Below are 21,033 nucleotides of genomic sequence, written 5' to 3' on the forward strand. Positions count from 1 at the left end.
TTTGTTCTCACCCTATTTGAATTATGTTTTCAGGAGGACACAACTTAATGAGTTGTATCAAAGAGATCCCCACTCTAAAAGGTGATAACTATATTGAGTGGAAGAAAAAGATAGACCTGGCCTTTATCCTCACTGAGGTGGACTGGGTTGTCACCACACCGTATCCCAAAGAACCTGTGGCACCAGTGAGGAAGACAGATGAGACTGATGCTGCATGGCAGAACAGAGAGCGGGATTTTGCACCCGTAAAGATGTCCTATGACCTTGAGCATAGGAAATAGGTCACTGCCAACAAGAAGTGTTTGACAGTGATAAAGAACACGATTGAGCCTGCTATTGTGGGCTCAATTTCAGTCTGTGACACGGTCATAGAGTACCTAGATAGAATAAAGAGTCAGTTCATTGGCTCTTCAAAGATATATGCAACCCAGCTGATCAAGCAGCTGGTTACAGAAAGGTACTCTGGTGGCGGCAGTGGCATTAGAGAGCACATACTGAGAATGAGCAATCTGGCATCTAAGCTCAAACCAATGGATTTGGCACTCAAGGATCAGTTTCTTATTCATTTGATTTTTGCTTCCTTGCCCAAAGAATTTGACACCTTTGTTGTTAATTACAACATACAGCCTGAAAAATGGGATTTGGAAAAGCTCATAGCCATGTGTGTGCAGGAGGAGGAAAGAATAAAAGTTTCACAAGGTGGTTCTATCAACTACCTAAAAGATAAGAAAAAGAACTATAATAACAGTTCTTCCTTCAAGTCATCTGGAAAAGGTCCCATGCAACAGTCTCAGAACCAGCAATTCCCAGTGGCTAAAGACCAGTGTCTCCACTGCAAGAAGACGGGACATTATAAAAAGAATTGTCCTAATTTCTTAAAGATGATTATGAAGAATAAAGGTGAGAACATTATTATGTTCGTAAATGAATCCTTGTATGTAAAGTTTTCAAAATCTACTTGGTGGATTGATTTAGGTGCAACTATTTATGTTGCTAATTCATTACAGGGATTCCGTTCGATGAGAACTTTGCAAAGAAGCGAAAGTTTCATTAAAGTCGCAAATGGAGTACAAGCAGATGTTGAGGCCGTTAGAGATCTTCCTCTAGAGCTTCCAGATGGCTTCATACTTTTTCTTAGAGATGTTCTTTATGTACCTTCTTTGCAAAGAAACCTTATTAGTGTATCAAAGTTGGACCATGATGGTTATGATTGTCATTTTGGAAATGACAAATGTCGGATATTGTTTAATAATAAATGTGTTGGTCTTGCCTTCCGACAAGACGAGCTTTATTTGTTATCACTTTGTGAAAATGTGAATTCCGTATGTGATGTGAATGAAAATGTATCCTCATCGAACAATGGAAACAGAAAACGAAAGAGAGCTCACGATGCGTTGTCGAAATTATGGCACTGTCGTTTAGGCCATATTTCGAGGGGGAGAATAGAAAGACTAGTGAGGAATGATATTCTTCCTCCATTAGAGCTCTCAGAGTTAGAACGATGTAGAGATTGCATAAAAGGAAAGTATGTAAAGAAAATTAAGAAAGATGCCAAATAAAGCGTAGGAATTCTACAGATTATTCACACAGACATATGTGGTCCTTTTCCTGTGAAAAGTGTGGATGGTTATGATTCATTCATAACATTCACAGACGATTACTCTCGGTTTGGCTATATTTATCCAATTAAAGAAAGAATAGAAGCATTGGATAAATTTAAAATATTTAAAGTAGAAGTTGAAAATCAGCATGATTTAAAGATTAAGATAGTCAGGTCTGACCATGGAGGAGAGTACTACGGTCGGCATACCCCATATGGACAAGTTCCTAGACCTTTTGCAAGGTTCTTACAGGAGAATGGTATAGTCGCCTAGTATTCAACACCGGGCGAACCTCAGCAGAATGGAGTAGCTGAAAGGCGTAACCGTACCCTGATGGATATGGTGCGTAGTATGATAAGTTACTCTACTTTACCCATGAGTCTGTGGATGGAGGCGTTAAAAACCGCCATTCATATTCTCAATAGAGTACCAAGTAAGTCGGTGCCCAAAACACCGTATGAGTTGTGGACAGGAAGAGTACCCTCACTTAACCACTTGCGTGTGTGGGGGAGCCCTGCTGAGGCTAAAGTTTTTAACCCAAACATTGGGAAGCTAGATCCCAAAACAGTGAGTTGCCATTTCATTGGCTACCCAGAAAAGTCAAAAGATTTTCGTTTCTACTGTCCTAACAGACATACGAAGTTTGTGGAAACGAGACACGCTGTCTTCCTAGAGGATGAAATGATTAGGGGGAGCATGGTAGCTCAAGAAATTGACCTTGAAGAGAAGCGGGTGTATGCACCCACTCCGATCATTCATGAGCCATTTTTCTCACTACCTACTGTTGCTGCACCAATAGTACAAGACACTGTGGTGCCAGCACCTGTTGTTATCCCGCTTGTGGCAACAATAAATGATGATGAGGAACCTGTGCCTCAGGATCCTATAGAACCTATTGCCACACATGAGGGGGAGCAACAACAGCCTCAAACAGAAAATGTGCCAATTGAGGAGGCCCCTAGAAGGTCTCAAAGAGTTAGAAAATCAGCTATTCCTGTTGATTATGAAGTGTACAATACTGAAGAATTTCAAATGGAGGATGATCCCACCTCATTTGAAGAAGCCATGAAAAGTGATCATTCATCAAAGTGGCTTGAGGCCATGGAAGATGAGATGAGATCAATGAATGCAAATAAAGTTTAGAATTTGGAGATAATTCCTAAAGGAGCCAAAACAGTAGGCTGTAAATGGGTCTACAAAACAAAACTTGACTCTCAAGGGAATATAGAGAGATATAAAGCTCGACTTGTGGCAAAAGGCTTTACACAAAGAGAAGGGATTGATTACAATGAGACCTTTTCTCCAGTCTCATGTAAGGATTCCTTCAGAATCATAATGGCATTAGTGGCACATTACGATTTGGAATTACATCAGATGGATGTAAAGACGGCATTTCTCAACGGAGACTTAGAGGAAAATGTTTACATGGCACAACCGAAAGATTTTATCATGGAAGGAAAAAAACGTTTGGGATGCCGCCTAAAGAAATCTATTTATGGATTAAAACAAGCTTCAAGACAGTGGTACTTGAAGTTTGATCAGACAATAAAGAATTTTGGGTTTAAAGATAATGTTGAGGACAATTATGTCTACGCAAAGTTTAAGAATGGAAAGTTTATCTTCCTTGTCCTGTATATGGATGATATCTTACTTGCTAGTAGTGATGTCAGTCTACTACTGGAAACAAAGAAGTTTTTGTCCTCAAAATTTGATATGAAAGATCTTGGTGAAGCTTTGTTCGTTCTAGCGATCGAGATTCACCGAGATAGAAGTAAAGGGGTATTAGGACTGTCATAAAAGGCATACATAGAAAAAGTCTTAAAGAAATTCAGTATGCACAAATGTAGTCCCTCACCTGCTCCTATAGTCAAGGGCGATAGATATGGGGATTTTCAATGCCCCGGGAACCAATATGAGATCGATCAAATAAAAGTGGTTCCATATGCTTCAGCTGTCGGAAGCTTGCAATATGCTCAAGTGTGTACGCGCCCTGACTTGGCATTTGTTACCGGGTTACTTGGCAGATTCCAGAGCAATCCTGGAATAGAACACTGAAAATTGGTAAAGAAAGTCTTGCGTTATTTGCAAGGAACGAAAGGCCTCATGATGACGTATAGAAGATCTGATTCACTCAATATAGTGGGATATTCAGATTCTGATTATGCGGGAGATAATAGAAAATCCACGTCTGGATATGTGTTTACTCTCGTAGGGGGAGTTATTTCATGGAAAAGCTCAAAACAAACCGTCACTACATCGTCCACAATGTATGCCGAGTTTGTAGCGTGTTATGAGGCAACGGGGCAGGTGAACTGGCTAAAGAAGTTCATACCCGGTTTGAAGGTGGTTGACGACATCAATAGACCACTGAAATTATACTGCGATAATAATCCAGCAGTACAGTATGCTCACAACAATAGGTCAAGTGGTGCTGCCAAACACATTGACATAAAGTATTATGTTGTGAAGGATAAAGTCCGGGATCAAATGATAAGTCTTGAGCATATAAGTACCGAAAAGATGCTCGCGGATCCGCTTACAAAAGGCTTATCACCCAACGTGTTCAGAGAACATGTAGCCGGCATGGGTTTAAGGAAAAGCCTATGATTCCTGGACTATAAAGGGCCCAAAAGTTAAAGTAACTATTTCAGATCAGAGACGTGCATTGTAGCTGTTAAATCTATCGGCGATTGCCCGTGACGATGAGACATGCTCTATGCATCATCTGTGACGAAATGAGTAAGGATAAAAGGATTGAAGTTTAAAGTTTAAAGATAAAAGTAATAGTGAGATCAAGGGGGAGAATGTTAGATTGATCTCCTGACCAATAAGCCCAACGGCCTATTGAGCCTTGGTCTCGCGCCCTGATCGGGGGCGCCCAACCCTACATGGTTGGTGGGCCCCCGTCGCACTGCGCTATATAAAGAGGTGGGGGCCGGCGGCTCAAAACACGAGGTTCGCCGTGAGCCGCAAACCCCACCGACAAACCCTAATTCCGATCTAAGAGGGCGCGCAGCCAGCGACGGGAAGCTCCGCTGATCCTCGTCGTCGTCACTGCTACGCCCGACCGCACTGCATCGACGTCCGTGCAACCTCTACTCCACCCGTCGCTGCCCGTGTGCTGCCTCCATCACCAAACCAGCGATGGCTAGCACAACCGCGACTTCATCCGGAGGCTCAAGTTCATCACCAGCCCCTCTCTACCCTATCTCCCTCTCGGTGTAGTGTTCTAGGTCTAAATGTGCATGTGCTTCACGGATCTAAGTGTTCATCCGTCTAGATCTACCCTAGTCGATCCACAGAATCACAACATCTTCTCCGTCTGAAACCTAAAGACGGCAGGATAAGTGACGCGCGCTCCAACTGTTCGGTCGTGTACTTGCAATTACTAAAAGGAGAACGACACGTCACGCAGAAGCAGTCGAACCACCCGAACTATTGTTTGGCTTATAATTCGTATTTTTTCGATCAATGCATAGTATTTTTCTCTTACAATAAATTAGTCAACAGTATTTTTAATCATGACTTATCAGTCAAGCGAACGGGGACAGTAGTATTTGCTTCTATACTCTTTCGTGACATCGTTGTGGCTGCTAAACTGGTTATAGTACGTTCATGATGAAATCAAGCAAACGCGGTTGGTAAAGCTAGCGAGCCAGCAGCCTAGCACCCGTTTGAGCATCTGAAGCAGCCTGTCAACTGACGGTGGATCCAGCTGATTCAAATTCTGATGGACTGACTCAGTCTAATAAATAAACTAAATAAAAGTTGTACTACTACTACTTGTATCAAGTGGAATATCCATGGCGATTTCCGTAGAGTGTTCGGCTGAGCTACAAGCCGCTTTGTTCGATTTTTTTAGTGAAACAGTGTTTTTGTCCCGTAGCATTTACAGCCTAGTGAACAGTAAAAATCATACCAGCATGGACAGTCGTCGATTTTTAGACACGGCACACAGGACACGTACTGCTGGTAGAATAAATTCAAGTCGCGGTCAGTCTCCAAAATCCCAGCCAGATCTTAAAACTTGTGCGCAGCTGGCACGAGCACGTGATGCCGCCAACGACAAGCCACGATGTCAAACGCCTGGACGGGGGCCACGCTGGGCCGCCGTGACCGTACCCATACCTCGCTGGGCTGCAGCGTCGATCGATGCCTCTGCAAGGAACCCAAGCGCCGCGCCGCGCCAGCTACCGGCAGCCTGGCTGGCCTTATACGTAGATAGTGATTATAAGCTGAAATAATATTTTTTCACACCAAACCAGCTAAACCAATCAGTAGTAAATAATTCATGATCTTTTACAACGAAACGAACGTGTCTCTGACAGGCGGGCCCCTCACGAAGTCACGAGTCACATCGCCAAAAGCCCAAAACTCCTTTTCTTTTTTGGAAAACCAAAGCCCAAAAAGTCTCACAAGCGGAGAAGAAAACAATGCACGAAGGCGTGCCTGCAAAAACATGTGGGCGAGGATTTCCCACTGACTTCTAGTGCAACCCATGGAGGCACGGAGGCCGGAGCTCGTGGCCAGGGATCAAAGACCCGTTGCTCTCACTCTCCAGAGCAAAGAGAAGAGAGCAATACAAGACGGTTTCCCTGCTGTGTGCTTGTCTAGTAGGGAGTCACGTAATCCGGCGGTGAGGCGAAAGGACCGGTGTTTCGGCCTGGGGCCTCGGCATCGTGGTGGTGGCTTTGACGTGTCAAAAAGCGAAGTGGCGGCGGGCCAGCCGACAGCGCCAGTCCCCCGCCTCCCTGCGCTTTTCTACTCTTATCCATCCGACCATTCGAGCCGAGCAGGCGCGACGGCGGACGGCCCGGCGCGTCCTGGCGACCCAATTTTAGAAGCCAAGCAAAGTCAAAGCACCAAAGCGGAAGTGGATAGGATAAGATTTCGGAGGAAAATCTAAGGCCCCAGATATTTCTGTCGAGATATTTCTGCCATGGCTGCTCCGGCGAGGCCGCGCTCGGAGAAGCCGCCATGGCCGCCCGCCGCGCCATCCGTGGCCCCGAGCCGAGGAGCACCGGCCGCAGCGCGAGGAGCCCTACGCCGGGGCCACGCCGAGGAGCACCGACCGCCACGCGAGGAGCCCTATGCCGGGGAGTAAAGCACCGCCCCTGCTCGCACGCCCCTCATCCGTCTTTTCTTCTCCCCTGCGAAGCCTCCACGCGACCGGCGGCGCTCCGCTGCGCCCGCCCGCGGCTCTCCGACGAGCTCTTCGCTGCGGCCACCCCCGCGCGCCCCTCCCCTGCGAGGCCACGCGACCGTCGCCGGCGAGCCGCCTCGGCCACCGCGCGCCCGCCCAACGCCCCGCAGAACCGGCAGGAGGAGGAAGAAGACTGGGAATTTTTTTTCCCGACACTGACAAGCGGACCTATCCCAAGCGCAAAACAGGCAATTCCAACTAAAATATCGTTGCGTGAATCTGAAGCTAATGTTACCCAAACGGTTTTCTGTTGGATCCGACGTCCACGAGTGGAGCTTAGTGAATCCTAATCCAGATCCAGTTTTCGAGAGGTGTTATATACTACTATATATAGTTTGCAAGATATTTTTGCCAATCTAATATCCAAGATATTTGAAGCGTGTGTGCATATAAATAGGGGAAGTTTGGCCTTCGCTTTTGCCGAGCTTTATCGTCGATCAAACAGCCAAACCGCGTCTCTAGTCTCGACACGATGACACATATCCACGAGCCACCGCAGGCGCGGCACACCAAAGGCGACGACGGGAAGGCAAGCCAGCCGACCGGCCGGGCCGGACCGATAGGAACACCGAGCACCCCCACCCCTGTCGTGCGACCCCACGACAGCGCATGGGAGCTGCGGTGGTGGACGAGCAGCTGCGGCTGGAGGCGACGCAACCCGACCGGCGGAGCAGCGACGGCCACAAGAATCGAGCGGCGCCCGGGCGTCCTCCGCTCCGGGCCCCACGAAGCCTGTAAAGGCGGATAGATTATTCATCCGGTCCCATTGGCGGCGTGAGGACGGACGGAAAAGCGCGCACGGAAAAGAGACACCAGCGGAAAAATCCTGTCCGACGTGGCGCCCTGGCCTGTGGCCTCGCCCCTTTTTCTCCCCCGTCTCCCCCCTCTCGCTGCACCATCCAGCCTCCATTTCGTTTCTTGCCTCATTGCCTGCCTCCTCTCTTCTCCTCCCCTCCCGCTTCAGGACCGGCAACTCTCGGAACGGTGTTCAGCAGCCGGTGGCTTGGTCTCGGTGGTGCATGCTCTCGCCTTCTTCTGCTTCCTGCTGCTGCTACTTGATTCGTGCTCGTGGTGAAGAGCCGGGGGTTGAGGTGCTGTCAGACTCGGTGATTCAGAAATCTGGAGATGGCTCGTTTTCAGGTAACTAACTACTACTTTCTTCATCTGTCGTCATTCTTCCCGATCGTTTTGGTTTGTTCGGGGTAAAGCATGTTCTTGGAAATCTGTTACTTTCCTGGCATATGTATGCTCCCAAAAGTAAGGCTGCTGAGTTTTTTTGCTGAGAAAATCCTGAATTCCTGTCTGTTTCTGAAGGCGAGGAACGATCAAAGGCCTGCTGCAGATCACGTTGGCCATGGAAACTTCATGGATCATCTGAAGAACACTCTGAACTCCGGTGACATGGACTTGCCAGGAGGAGCGCGAGCCCCTAAGGTACACCTAAAACTTCTCTTGCGATCTGCAGAGCAGCTTTAGCACCGAATTCCAAATCTAATGAAGCTGGAGATGTCTTCCTCTCACCAAGGTCACACTTTTGGCACTTGCCGTTTAGGCACGCAAGCCCTACACGATATCCAAGCAGAGGGAGAAATGGACCGAGGACGAGCACAAGCTCTTCTTGGAGGCTCTGCAGCAGCACGGCCGTGCCTGGCGCCGTATACAAGGTGAGAAGAGTGCCTCTGCGCCTGTCACCCTTCTTTATTTATGGTCATGTACTACAAACTTTGTTACCAGAACTGCACAGAACCTGGCTGATGACCTGTACAATCTGCAGAGCACATAGGCAGCAAGACTGCCGTGCAAATCAGGAGCCACGCGCAGAAGTTCTTCTCCAAGGTCTCGTTGCCTCTTGCATAGAAAAAAAAACCCATCAAATCCCCTCTGCCTGAAAATTCCATGGATTGTGTTGCTTGCAAGGTGATGTAAGTCAGCTCAATCATGGACAGCAGATGCTATCCATGCTGTGCCATCCAAGATGTGCTTCTGATTGCTTTTTGCTTTGCACGCTGCAGGTCATCCGAGAATCCTCTGGGGATAGCAACAGCGTAGCTGCTCCACCGCAAATTCAGATTCCGCCGCCACGGCCAAAGAGGAGGCCAACACACCCATACCCGCGCAAGCTGGGTAATTCAGTCGGCAAGGATGCCTCTGCAATCAAACAGCTTCAGAAGCCCCCGTTGCAGACACAGTCCCTGTCTGAGCAGGAGAATTGCTCACCGAAATCTGTGTTATCCACAGCACAGATTGACTCCGAGACCCTGCAAACTGAAGGTAGTGGATCACCAGCTTCCTCGGTTTACATGGAGGACAAATGCCTCACACCAAGCACATCAGTAGCACTTTCCAAGGTACTGAACATTGTTACAGCCATAATATACCTTGCAAAGCATATGTTCTTTCATTCCTAAGAATATTAGGCATCCAACTAAAGTCCATAATTCCTCACCATATATATCAGCACACTAGAGGTTCCCGAATTATAGGTGGTACGGAATTGCAAATTCGTTTCCTTTGAGAACTGCATCTAGTGGCACAGTTGGTAACACCTAAATTCTGAGTTCTAACAAACGCCTTAAATATGCTGCAGGATGCCACCACTTCCAATGATGCGGCATGTGAAATACCTGAAGGTCCAATTCTTAGGCTATTTGGCAAGAGGGTTGTGGTTAATAATTTAGATCAGCAGCCAAGCTCCAATACTGGGAGCCTACAACATGTGGCAGACATGGAACTGGATGCTTCAGATGAGACACCAACTAGTGGAACTGGGAAGTTGTCTTCCCAAGTTACAGAAGAAGCAAAGACATGGTGCCCATGGCTGACCGGTACACAGCAGTTTATGTACTATCTTCCTCAAGGGGAGGTGTTCTCTATGCACTCTGCTTGCCAATTCCTCAACTACGGTAATGGAAGCATATCTTACACAGTGTTGAACGCACAGACAGTTACCTCAAATAAGCAGCAGAACCAACCATCTCAAGCTGTAGACTGCAAGGTCACGAGGGCAGAAGGATCATGGACGGAGTCGAACACAACCTCCAGCAGTGTGGCTGAAACAACTAAGAATTCAGATTATATAGAATGCACGAAAGTAAACAACGATGAAGACAAAGTGATACCTGTTCCAGGTTCAAGGAAATGTGCGAGCACAGTTCCACCCTGCCTTCGAGGTTTTGTACCATACAAGAAGTGCACAGCTCAAAGCAAGATGCTGCAGTCAGAGGAAACTGGGGAGGAGGCAGATAGAGACATGACAAGGCTGTGCCTGTAAAATTTTGGGCCCTCGCCACCGCTACTCTGGATATTTTTGCTGATATTCAATACGTATGACTAGTACAGTACATCAGTACTGATGTTTTGTAGGATGCCCATTCTGGCGTTCAGCTGTTACTTATGAGAGGCAGATTGAAACTGGTGAAGCAGCCTTCCACAAATGGAGGTGACTGACTGACTGTGGTTCCTGTCTGCCATTGTATAGTTCAAGACTAATGTTTCCATTTTCCTCTCGGAGTGTTTGTAATCCCCCCCCCCCCCCCCCCCCCCCCCCCCCCCCCCCGGCAGTGGAGGTTCAGTGGTCAATGATTGTCATGTAGCAAGTAATGTAATAGTTATAGTAGGAGACCATATTTGTATGGCCTGTATATGTAAATTACAAATGTTGTTTTGTGAAACAATGAAGAGAGTTTTACCTGTCTACCATTAAAAAAGATGGCCCTTATCTGCAGGCCACTAAAAAGTTCGGGCGCACCTAGGTGCCATGCACGTAAGTTTTTTTGCCTTCCAAATCATTCCGTCCACTTTCATCTCTAACAGTGTCAAACTGTTGCATAAAAAGTCCAAACTGACCTTAGTTCTGAGCACCACTCAAAAGTTTGTCGTTCCTCTTGTGCCACTGACTTCTGCAGGACCTAAACGTGGACTCCGGCTGCTGATGCGCATGCCACTGACATGTGAGCCCTGCATGCCTGAGGCCACTGACCTGTGAGCCCTCCACGCGGTCCGCTAGCCAGAAGAGTAGACGACTGAGAAGATAGCTAGCAGAGTCACTCACTCACGTTAACTTGCATCTCAAACTTGCACAAATTTACAATCCATCTCACATAATTCAACAAAATCTTAAAAAAATCTGAAAATAAAAAACATGACAATAACATTTCTGGTGACAAATAAAAAATCTGGAAAAAAAACAGCAACGAGCTCGCCTCCGGGCGTCGACGGCGCGCACGGCATATTCGTGTCCAGCGGCATCAGCGGGTTCGGCTACGGCGTCGTCGTGTCCAGCGATCCTCCTTGTGATCACCACCGTCGCGCTCGCCATCTACTTCTGCACCCGCACGTCCATGCCTGTGTCCACTGCCGCGCCACGGCCATGACATGGAGCGGGCCAGCGGGGTATCGACGAGGCGACGTTCCCGGCGGTGGCCCAGCGCGGCCACCACGAGCGGCTCGGACGCCTCGGTGCCACACTTGTCGAGGGCCCACGCGGCGTCCACCGCATCGGAGACGGTGGCCTCGGCAGCTCCTACGACGGCGCCCACCCCTCGGGCGACATCGAGCGGGAGGTCAAGCTCAGCAACTACCGCGGCGTGACGCTGGCTGTCCCTTCGCACAACTGGGAACAGGTGTTCGCCTTCTCAAGGGAGACCATCCAGTCGTCATTCGTCGAGGTGTATGTGCACGGCGCAAGCTGTCAGTGACCCCGGCCGCGGTCTTCGCCGAGTTGCCGCAAGGTCTTCGCTGCGCCGAGAATCCCGGGCGGGATGAGGAGCTGCTGTTGCAGGTACGGCGCTGCGCTGCGAGCGCCCGCCTATACCGCGCCTGCTACCAGGGCGCAGGCCACGACAACGCCGAAGGCGGCCCCCGACGCGAGGATGTAGACCAAGGCGAGCGGGGTGCCCTTGGGCCCGCACCCCGAACGGCATGCCGACGACGAGTCCGAGCTAGATGCAGGCGAGCACGGGCAGCGCCTTCACCGAGAGCGCGACGCCGAGGAACACGCAGAGCGGGAGGAAGGCTGCGCGGCTAGGAGCCGGCCACGGGACGGCAAGCTCCAACAGCAGCACGAAGCCCGGCGCCGCGAGGAACGACGGCCACGCTGCACGGCCTCGCAACACCGCCCCTGCGCTAGCTCCCTTCGCGACGGCCAGGCCTCACCCTGCACCATACCGTCCACACGACGCCATCGCCCTTCCCGGCCTCGCCCGGCCTGCTCCATCCCTGCCCTAGCTTCGCCTCGCCCCTCTCTAGCACAGCGCCGTCGTCGGCCATCTCATCCCCTCCGCCATCGACCCCGCTCATCCCCTCCGTCGGATTTGCTCACGGCGCTCCTTGGGCGAGCGCGAGCCCAGCCACCGCCCGACGCGCGCCCCAGCCACCGCCACTTGGGCGAGCGCACGGCGAGCACGGAGAGGGGCAGGCGGACGTGCAGACGTATTGGGAGAGAGAGGGGTAGTTTGGACATCTTCACTGATCGGGCCCACACGTCAAGGTAGCTAAACGGTGAAAATTGGATGGGAGGCGGATGGAATGGTCTAGGAGGAAAAAAAAGTTACGTGTATGACACCTGCGTGTGCCTAAATTTTTTAGTAGCCTGTAGGTAAGGGTCATCTTTTTTAATGGTACACAGATAAAACTCTCAACAATGAAATGGCAGCTACACGACCGAATGCTGCTAAGGTTTCTTCAGTTACTCTATTGACATATGAACTTCACGCGAGCTTTGCCTGCATCAGTGTGTCTCATCAGGGACTTTGCCAAAACCTACAATCAAGTTTTTGAACAATGTTCAGTACCTTAAAAGTTGTAACACTGGTGGTGCAGTACAATCTAGTTTTTGAACAATGATCAGTACCTTAAAAATCGTAACACTGGTGATGCAGTACGGCCGTGCTACAGAAATCTGCAATGAATGAATTTAGTTTACACACAGAGTTTAAGTAATATAGAAAGACTTGTCAGGTTCATCGAACAAGCGTCAAGGAAACTGGATGACATTTCGCTTGGCACCTGGCCACGATCCTTCAGGGTCCATGCCTTTGTTTCGCAACCTCAACAAAGATTACTCTGCCATCCAGGAACTGCAGAACATAGAGTGTGAGCTACAAACAAAGCCTACAAGTTATCTGAACATCTGACGATCAACAGATTATCACACAAGCATCTGACGATCTGAACATCTTTCACCTTCCCGTGCATTCCTTCCATGGCGCCCCTGGCTTCCTCCTCCTCGGTGTAAGAAAGGAAAGCGAAACCTCTCGGTCGCTTTGCTACTCTATCCATCACGAGACAAACTGGAGTAGCAAGCATGAAGCAAATCTGAATAATTCTGAATCAAAACGGGTGCAGTTTCTCATCACATTACTCATCTCGGACTGTCACCTTCCGTAAGGTCACCAAACTTCTCGAACGCGTCCCGGAGGCTCTGTTCGGTGGTGCGGAACGAAAGACCTGTTCGAGGAAGGGAACCGTCAGAACGTGTGCTTTAAGATTTCGGCCTTGGAGATTTCGAATTTCGTCAGGAAATCGTTGGCTGAAAGACCTAAAATGCACGGCATAGGATTACCAAATCTAGGAGCCATGTGAGTGCGCTTAGATCGGGGCGCCTAACATAGGATTACCAAATCTAGGAGCGAAGTGAGTGCGCTGAGATCGGGGCGCCTACCGCTGACGTACAGCCTGGTGGCGGCGTCATGGGAGGCACTCGGCTGCTGGAGGCAGGCCGTGGCAGTGGACGCGCGCTGGTGGTTGCGGACCCCAACGGAGGCGGCGGCTGGACGGTGCGTGGGCGAGGGCGAGGGGCATGCCACGATAGTGAAGCTGAAGCTTCTGGAAGCAGCGATCGTGAGGGCAAAGCCGGCGTGAGCGCTCGCCATTGTCGGTGGTGTGGAGTCTCGGAAGGATAAGCCTTGCCTTCTATTCGGGCGGAGAGAGTTTGAACTGTTTTCAGTTGGATGCTTTCTCCGTCAGAATATGAACCCTGACAACTATTAGCCTTATGTCTGAAACCATTGTTACAACTTTAGTTGCCCTGAAGAATCAAGGGAAACAACTAACACTGAACAAATTCTACTTTCTACCAGGAAATTACAACTGATACTAGTTCAATTCAGCACTGCATTTTTTTTAGGAAACATTCAGCAATGCATTGTTCATCAGACTAGATCATGGTAACTGAATCAGGAGGAAATGGAGAAGACAGGGGCATCCAGCCGTCATTCACTGAATCTTATCTGTACAATCATATCTACAGTAAGTTAAACTGCCTATTTTCATTGGAAAAAAGGATGGTCAGTTATCTGTTCCGCTAATATCATCTTATCTGCTCCATGTCATTTGTCTTCCTGCTCAACAGTAGACACCCCAATCTGACCTTGTGGTTACTCTTGTACACTCTTGATTGTGACCTCTAGCTGATGTTGTATTTTTTCAGTACTGTACTTTGCGTAGAGGCTGCCCTTATTCTCTTCCCACCAGTGCTGAGCTTCCTTCTCGCCAAAATGCTTCCGACTACACCACCAAGAATGCCTGGTTAGGTTATTGCAAATGTGAAAAGTAAAATCAAGCACCAGTAAGTCATCATAGGACCCACCTGAATCGTACACGTTTTATGTCTTTCTTTCCACTAGGTGATACAGCAAATGTGACATACACCCCACGCTCGATTTGCTCAATCACACCATTGGAGGTGACTCGAGCAACAAGGGAATCCGCTTCTGTAATACAGCCATTACCGTCAAATGTTCTTGAACCATTCAAATGACTGCACGATCCTTCTATCTGCACATCAGAATTCGAAGAAGGTGTATAGTCATCTCCTTGGCTGCTGGTCTGGTGATTTTTGGTGATGTTGAGTTGTCCGAATTTGCCTGTGGCAAGCTTTTCGCTGGAATAATGTTGCAAATCTGCTGACAATGTTTGTCCTTGGCTGATATTAGATTTTGTCTCAAGGTTCTCATATTGTTGACCAACCAAAAGTTTCTCTGACAAGGCCTTACACTGCACAGTTCACAACAGGCAAACATGCCAATCAAGGCAAAGTGATGCATGGCACTTTCTTACTGAAAATAAAACTGCAACTGAAACAGTGTACTGACAATACTTTGGAATCAGAGTATGTATCATGCCCATACCTGATCAGTTAGAACCTTAATGATGTCTTTGGCAGCTTTGCATTTTGCAGCCTCATCCCTAACAATTAGCCATGTCTCATCAAGTTTTTGTTTATACAGTTCAACCTGAAGAGTTTTTTGATGGTATTGCTCCACGAGAAGTGTCACCTATTGAAACACCAGAAATAGTATCATCTCGTATTTCTGGAAAGGGAAACAAAATTATTTGCTTATCAGTGACATAACAGCATAAAGTTACCTGTGAACGAAGCTGCTTTACTTCTTCTGTGAGCAAGGTTTCTGTGCTGTTCAGATCTTTCCTATGGTCATCATTAGGCTGTTGCAAAGATCTGCCAGACTTCAGCACTATGGGGTCATGCATTCTCTCGGAAACAGAGGCACTACACATATGATTCTTCGATATAGATTGATACCGAAAACTGTCTTCTCCAGGTAGAAATTGAGCTGGGCACTCAACTTGCCCCCATCTCTGAGATTTTGCTTGGACTGGAGTGGCCGGGACCTCATTTCTCTGATTGGGGCATTGTACTAAAGCCACCTTTTCTACAGGTAAGTTTGCATCCCTGAATATACGGGACAACTTTGGTGTGTATGACCTTATAATTTCAGCTCCTTTGCTGGTCTTTAGTTCAGACTTTACCTTAGCAGAATCCACAACTTTCAGTAGCTGACTGAAACACCCATCACATACGCGATACCTTCTGCTCTTGTCTGGTGCAAGTGCTGCCTTGGCAACCTTGTTACTACTACAGGAATTGCAGAACATGGAACCACAATGGTAACAGTTGTGCTTCTTTCTAGTGAGACCAAAAGCCATCTTGCAACCACTACATACAGAGAGGTCCTTCCTTGAGATTATCTTATGCAAACATACTGCTGCAGTATAATTGTAACCACAAGATATGCTTTCCACTTGCCTACCTTCCAATGCATCTACTAAAGTTGGAGTGCTCCTATGAAGGTAGTCACCTAAACCAAGCTGCCCTTCCTTGCCTTTACCCCATGTAAACACTTTCCCATTTGTAGTCAGTACTGCTACATGGGAAGAACCTGATGATATATGTCTGACAAACTCGGTCTTAAGTAGTCCTTCAACAGCACAAACAGTTTTACCATCTGCATGGGGGTTCCCCAATTGCCCATGCATGGAACTGCCAATAGTAAAGACCACACCAGTAATAGAAAGAACGACAGTGAGTGCCATCCCGCAGGACACCTGAATAAAATCATAGTCTGTGAGTGAATCAACGCATGTTGGTATAAGCTTCATCTTTTTGTCAGCATGGCCCAGCTTCCCCCGATCCGCATCGCCCCATGTGAACAGCTTGCTTCTTGGTGAATTGCTCTTAAAATCACTGATTACTTCCACAATGGCAGCTGTGTGCCATGGCCCACATGCCACACATTTCACTCTTGAGCCTTTCAAATACTCTACTTCTTTTGGTCGAGTAGTTCCTTGTGTATCTCCATGACCAAGAACACCAAATGTTCCATCCCCATATGTGTATAACTGACCAGACGATGTTATTATTGCTGTATGCCAAGGACCACAAGCAATCTTCACAACCGATATGCCATCCAATGGACTAAACAATTTATGCGGAAACCATTGATTCTTTGCATTGCAGTCCAACTGACCCATATGGGTTCCTTCGCCCCATTCAAAAAGTTCACCAGAAACAGTTACTGCACAAGCGTGCTTTGATCCATATGCCACAGCCTTCACATGTAAAGAGGCAAGAGACTCAACAAGCTTGGGTCGGGAGACTTTGATATTTACTTGATTTCCAATTCTACCACTGCTCTCATTGCCCCAGGAGTAGACCTCCCCTTGCTTAGTGATTATAGCTGCATGAGTCTCTCCGCAAGCAATGCTTTGTACATCAAGCATGTTGGTTGAGTCCACTAACATTGGAAGGGATTTTGGGGTATCATCATAGTCTAAAATACTTCCAAAAGCATCACCCCAGAAAAAAACATCCTTCAGAGAATCTAATCTACATGCTGCACGGGGTCCTTCAAAAGTTTTCAGTTTAGGTGTTTGGGTAATTTCCTGCTCCTTTTCTTTGTTACCAACCATAATATCCTTCAAACCATGTATTTCTGGATTTGAAATCTTGCGTGTAAGCTTTTCCAGGTAAGTCTCTATGTCAGAGAATGTTCGCTGCCTTGGGTAAAATAATGCTTCTGAACAATCAGCACTACCACCCAAAAATGTTCCGTGTGTCTTCTTGGGGTTCCTGTGTGATGAATATACCTTAACATGAAACGCATTAGATGAATCGTTAGACCCAAACAGAAGACTGTAATTTAACCAAGAGCACTAGGTGTGTAGAAACAACAAAAGCGTATCAGTAAGGCATGTCTACTTACATATGGTGATATGGACAAGATTAAAACAATACGAATTTTTGGGTTCATAAAGTCAAAATCATTTCAGTGCGGATTTCATTTAATAGCCTCGCAGTCATAACTCATAGGTGTGTGGTTTGTTGAGATTGATATAAGTTGGTACAACCTAAGAATATTGTGTTTGTCAATTGGCCTCCTGAATTTCAAATTCAGACAGTCCATTGCCCTGTAGTTGCCACGTGAAGCCCCTTTCCCAACAAAAACAAACATTGGAGTACCAGAGAAAAATGTCAAAGCAAGCGATATAAGTGTTACCATTCAGATGCTACAATGTAACTTCTTGAACTAACCTGTATGTGCCTTGGTGTGCCATGTGCACTTGGCAACCTACTCTTAAGCTGAATATAGCTGCTGGGAGTATTTGTACAACTGTCCATCTGTCTACTGCTCCTTGATCCAATCGATGAACATGGGCTACAAGGAATTGGTAATAAGGCCCTCAAGCCCAGATACCAGTATTCAGCTTGATCTCTGTCGCTGCAGATCTGGTCATTGTTTTTTGAAAGATATGGTGCTGGTGAGAAAAAAAAATGGACACTACAGACTTACAAACCAAAATGACTTGGACATTGCAATGCACATACCAAGTCAAGTGAGCGCTCTCCGTTTTTGTATATAAGTGAAAAGGAATGGGATTCCTTCTCTGGACAACGCTGTCGCAGAAATTTTATCTGCAAAATTCTGAAATCTTTAGAAATAGTTGTATCATAATATGAATAACGAATAACATGACTTTTCTGCAGCACAAAATGAATTGTGTACCGTCTTCTGGCCAAGAACCACAGCTGACACGGAGCTTAAGCTCAAGTGTTTTTCCCTCCCTTTTGAGTACCATATTAATGTTGTCTCATCCTGAAAATAGAAGAAAAAATATTTCCCCATGACTGGAAGGTGGATTTTTATACAACTAGTTAACTACATATACATAACATAACAAGCTGCAATTCAACTATAATACAATAGCGGACAGAAAACTGGCCAAGACCTCATAGTTCAATTGGACAAAACTTTATGACTTTCCCCTCCAAAATGGTGCTGTTTTGGATATATTCATGTCCAAATATAAACATTTGACTTCTACTTCTTTTGTCGCCCTGTTTGCTTGAACTGCTTATCAGCCATGGTATAGTGTTTTCCTCTCACAACAAAACAGCATCAGCCGGCTTATCAGCCGTAGAAACCATCAGCCGGCTTATCTACGTAGAAATTATGAAATAAAAACTGGAGGCACTTCTAAATTTCTGATCACCAATATACTAGTATCATTTGTCATGTGACAAACCTAAATACTTGTATGACTATTAGTGGTCACGTTTCAAAAATTGGGCTGCTCTAGAACGAAAGCTTGGAATGGTGGTCCTAGCTTCAAAAGTTTGAACTCTATTATAGAATCGTATGATATGGACAGGGGTATTTGCAGTTCTGTGACATTTCAGAAAACGGAACTGTATAAAGTCAGTCAAAGGAATCTGCTTTAATTTATTGGTTGAGACTAATAATATTGCTTACTATCCAATCTATTCAAACCTCATGCCAGCCTCTCTTTGGCAGGGATTATAAGCAGTTTCAGAAGGGCACGAACAATAAACATCTAGTTCAACACTTCTAGCAGAATGAACTGGGGTAGGAAAAAAGTATTGAAATAGGTAGGTAGAAATCCAGTGTACACAATATTTTTTTGGTTACCATTAGGTCTCTATAAATTCAGAATTACCACCCCAGGTATTAAAGCTTCCCTTAATAATCTAGGAGTCGTGTGTAAATAAAAAGGAAATAAATGAGAAGAAACTGAAATCATGGACAACAAGGGAGTACCCCTATCAAAGGAGACAGGTTCTAGGATTTGTTGAAGGGAAAACGCAGGCACTAGATTACTCACAGATGATAGCCTGAAGGCACAGAATTTGGGCTTCCCCCTCTTGCCACATTTCAGGAGATGTGCGCCCTTCTTCAGAGCAACGATGGCCTGAACAAAGCAACAAGTTGAAGCAATCAGATGGCTCAGTCGGTGCATTCCAACCCTCTGCATTTCATTTCCCCCAAAAATGCAGGTATAGGATCCCCCAAAAATGGTTAGGAAAAGAGAAAGCATCAAGTCCTCCCGCTCCAGCCTACTAAAAGCGACCGTGAAATCCTCCAAGAAATGGACTGGAGATGGGTGGGGGGGGGGGGGGGGGGGGGGGGGGGGGAGCAATTTTGACTCGCCTGCTCAACGCCTCTGGTTGGCGTCCTCCCGTCGAAGCTCCCCGCCATTGCAGGCCAATTGGAGAAACAAGCAGGTGGCCGAAACTACCTGGATCAGCTCTCTCCCTCTCTTTCCACCCTCCTCCAGTCCTTTGTTCACAGAATCACAGGTGCCACAAAGCCAAAGCTCGAGGCTGTGGAGTGAAGCGACTGAAAGAAAAGGAAGCAAAAGGAGCAAGAAAAGGAGAGAGGTGTCCGTGTCTTGCAAATGAGCTGCAGCTGCAAGCCTGCCGCCTGCGGGCAGTTCAGGGCTTCAGGCAGGCCGCAGGGGTCAGGTCAGGGCGCTGCAAAAGGTGAACAGGTGGCCGTGTCACCTGTGCCTGGTTGAAGACGGAACAGTGGCGCCGTGGCGGAGAGCCGAGCAGGCCTCGCTCCTGCGCTCGCTCGCGCGTATGTTTTCGGTGAACCAACGGAACAACTCGCTGCGCTGGGTGCTCCGGGCTTTGCGCCTTCGTAGCATCTGGCCATCCTCTAGCTACCAAACAACCATACTCCTAGGCCAGTCCTGCGCTCTTCGGTGAGCGTGTGTGAACAGTAGCAGTAGCGGTACGTGTGCCAGCGAGGAGAGGTTTGAAAATGTTTGTGGGTGCTCGTGTCCAGTGTCCTCTCCTCTAAAAATCTTGGATTTCATCCGTGTCACGGCGTCAGCCTCTAGGTGTGGCAAGTAGAGGCTACGGCAATAATGGTGTCCAAGAACCCGATATGGAGCTCAACATTGTTTTAGCCCTTGTTTAGTGAGAAATTTGGATTTTGGGCTACTGTAGCACGTTTGTTTTTATTTGGTAAATAGTGTTTAAACATGGACTAATTAGGCTCAAAACATTCGTCTCGCAATTTCCCACCAAACTGTGCAATTAGTTTTTCTTTTCGTCTACATTTAATGCTCCATACATGGGTCGCAAACATTCAATGTGACAGGTATTATAGCAACTTTTTGAAAGTTGGGTGGAACTAAACAAGGGCGTAGGTCTCCAATGTCTCACGAGTTGGGGCCGGGGTACGGCGAGCGCATCGGACACCGAAGCACGCATGTGTCCGCCGTTGTTTTTGTGGCGAAAACGAGCGTCGAGGAACGAAGATGTTGGCTTATTTAACGGTTACTTGCTTGCCTTTTTCTATTTTAAATAAGCGAGGAAGGTTACATGCTTACCACTCTAGGCTCTACAGGATCGTTTTTAGGTGTGTTCGTTTCTGTGTGTTGGGCACCAAGATTCTTAAGGCCATCTTTCGTTGCTTGCCTTTGTGTTTCTCGCTTGAGCCCTTGAGGTGGAATACTGTACAGAGGCAGAGCGAACGGATCGCAGATCCGGCACGGAAAAGCGCTTTTCGTGAGGATCTCACGTACGATTCGCGAGCAGCAATTGAAGGCCGCCGTAGGTGGATGGATAGGCCGGCGCGCGGCGGTGGCGCGTCGTGTCATGTGTCGAGCGTAAAGCCGTCTGGT

At 47.4% G+C, this 21,033-nt stretch overlaps 3 protein-coding genes and 1 long non-coding RNA gene across 5 annotated transcripts; 2 read left to right on the forward strand and 2 right to left on the reverse strand.

The window, feature by feature from the left end:
* The first annotated feature begins 7,173 nt into the window (after positions 1-7,173).
* LOC136491156 (protein REVEILLE 2-like) lies at positions 7,174-10,145 on the forward strand. The gene is made up of 6 exons (XM_066487390.1): positions 7,174-7,944; positions 8,119-8,238; positions 8,357-8,468; positions 8,579-8,640; positions 8,817-9,152; positions 9,392-10,145. The coding sequence occupies exons 1-6, from the start codon at positions 7,930-7,932 to the stop codon at positions 10,073-10,075; spliced, it is 1,329 nt and encodes a 442-aa protein (XP_066343487.1). The 5' UTR covers positions 7,174-7,929; the 3' UTR covers positions 10,076-10,145.
* Positions 10,146-12,447: 2,302 nt separating this feature from the next.
* On the reverse strand, positions 12,448-13,682 carry LOC136491158 (organelle RRM domain-containing protein 6, chloroplastic-like). The gene is made up of 3 exons (XM_066487393.1): positions 13,466-13,682; positions 13,183-13,251; positions 12,448-13,094 (listed from the first exon to the last, which is right to left on the reverse strand). Exons 1-3 carry the CDS (start codon positions 13,674-13,676, stop codon positions 12,916-12,918), a joined length of 459 nt encoding a protein of 152 aa, XP_066343490.1. The 5' UTR covers positions 13,677-13,682; the 3' UTR covers positions 12,448-12,915.
* Positions 13,683-14,001: 319 nt separating this feature from the next.
* On the forward strand, positions 14,002-14,565 carry LOC136491159 (uncharacterized). The gene is made up of 3 exons (XR_010767960.1): positions 14,002-14,052; positions 14,234-14,331; positions 14,430-14,565. It is a non-coding gene; the product is annotated as an uncharacterized lncRNA (long non-coding RNA).
* LOC136491157 (PH, RCC1 and FYVE domains-containing protein 1-like) lies at positions 14,173-20,166 on the reverse strand. Of its 2 annotated transcripts, XM_066487392.1 has the most exons (9): positions 19,551-20,166; positions 19,225-19,311; positions 18,108-18,197; positions 17,930-18,016; positions 17,636-17,830; positions 15,172-17,190; positions 14,934-15,080; positions 14,393-14,799; positions 14,173-14,310 (listed from the first exon to the last, which is right to left on the reverse strand). In XM_066487392.1, exons 1-9 carry the CDS (start codon positions 19,596-19,598, stop codon positions 14,181-14,183), a joined length of 3,210 nt encoding a protein of 1,069 aa, XP_066343489.1. In that variant the 5' UTR covers positions 19,599-20,166; the 3' UTR covers positions 14,173-14,180. The 2 variants fall into 2 exon arrangements, with proteins under 2 accessions (XP_066343489.1, XP_066343488.1); XM_066487391.1 differs by lacking the exon at positions 19,551-20,166 and having other exon boundaries at positions 19,225-19,433.
* Between the last annotated feature and the right edge of the window lie 867 nt (positions 20,167-21,033).

Source organism: Miscanthus floridulus, chromosome 11 (assembly GCF_019320115.1).
Source record: "Miscanthus floridulus cultivar M001 chromosome 11, ASM1932011v1, whole genome shotgun sequence".
NCBI classification, from domain to species: domain Eukaryota; kingdom Viridiplantae; phylum Streptophyta; class Magnoliopsida; order Poales; family Poaceae; genus Miscanthus; species Miscanthus floridulus.

What these genes read in the sequence shown, in the direction of transcription:
- LOC136491157 (XM_066487391.1), bottom strand. Translation starts at nt 19,374, where the DNA reads ATGCAGAGGGTTGGAATGCACCGACTGAGCCATCTGATTGCTTCAACT. An exon ending in TGGTTCTTGGCCAGAAGACG is followed by an intron (nt 18,017 to 18,107) that starts GTACACAATTCA and finishes AGAATTTTGCAG; the next exon opens with ATAAAATTTCTGCGACAGCG. An exon ending in GCACACCAAGGCACATACAG is followed by an intron (nt 17,191 to 17,635) that starts GTTAGTTCAAGA and finishes TTTCATGTTAAG; the next exon opens with GTATATTCATCACACAGGAA.
- LOC136491158 (XM_066487393.1), bottom strand. Translation starts at nt 13,676, where the DNA reads ATGGCGAGCGCTCACGCCGGCTTTGCCCTCACGATCGCTGCTTCCAGA. An exon ending in CACCAGGCTGTACGTCAGCG is followed by an intron (nt 13,252 to 13,465) that starts GTAGGCGCCCCG and finishes TTCCTCGAACAG; the next exon opens with GTCTTTCGTTCCGCACCACC. An exon ending in GTTTGGTGACCTTACGGAAG is followed by an intron (nt 13,095 to 13,182) that starts GTGACAGTCCGA and finishes TTGCTACTCCAG; the next exon opens with TTTGTCTCGTGATGGATAGA.
- LOC136491156 (XM_066487390.1), top strand. An exon ending in TGCCTGGCGCCGTATACAAG is followed by an intron (nt 8,469 to 8,578) that starts GTGAGAAGAGTG and finishes TACAATCTGCAG; the next exon opens with AGCACATAGGCAGCAAGACT. An exon ending in CGCAGAAGTTCTTCTCCAAG is followed by an intron (nt 8,641 to 8,816) that starts GTCTCGTTGCCT and finishes TGCACGCTGCAG; the next exon opens with GTCATCCGAGAATCCTCTGG.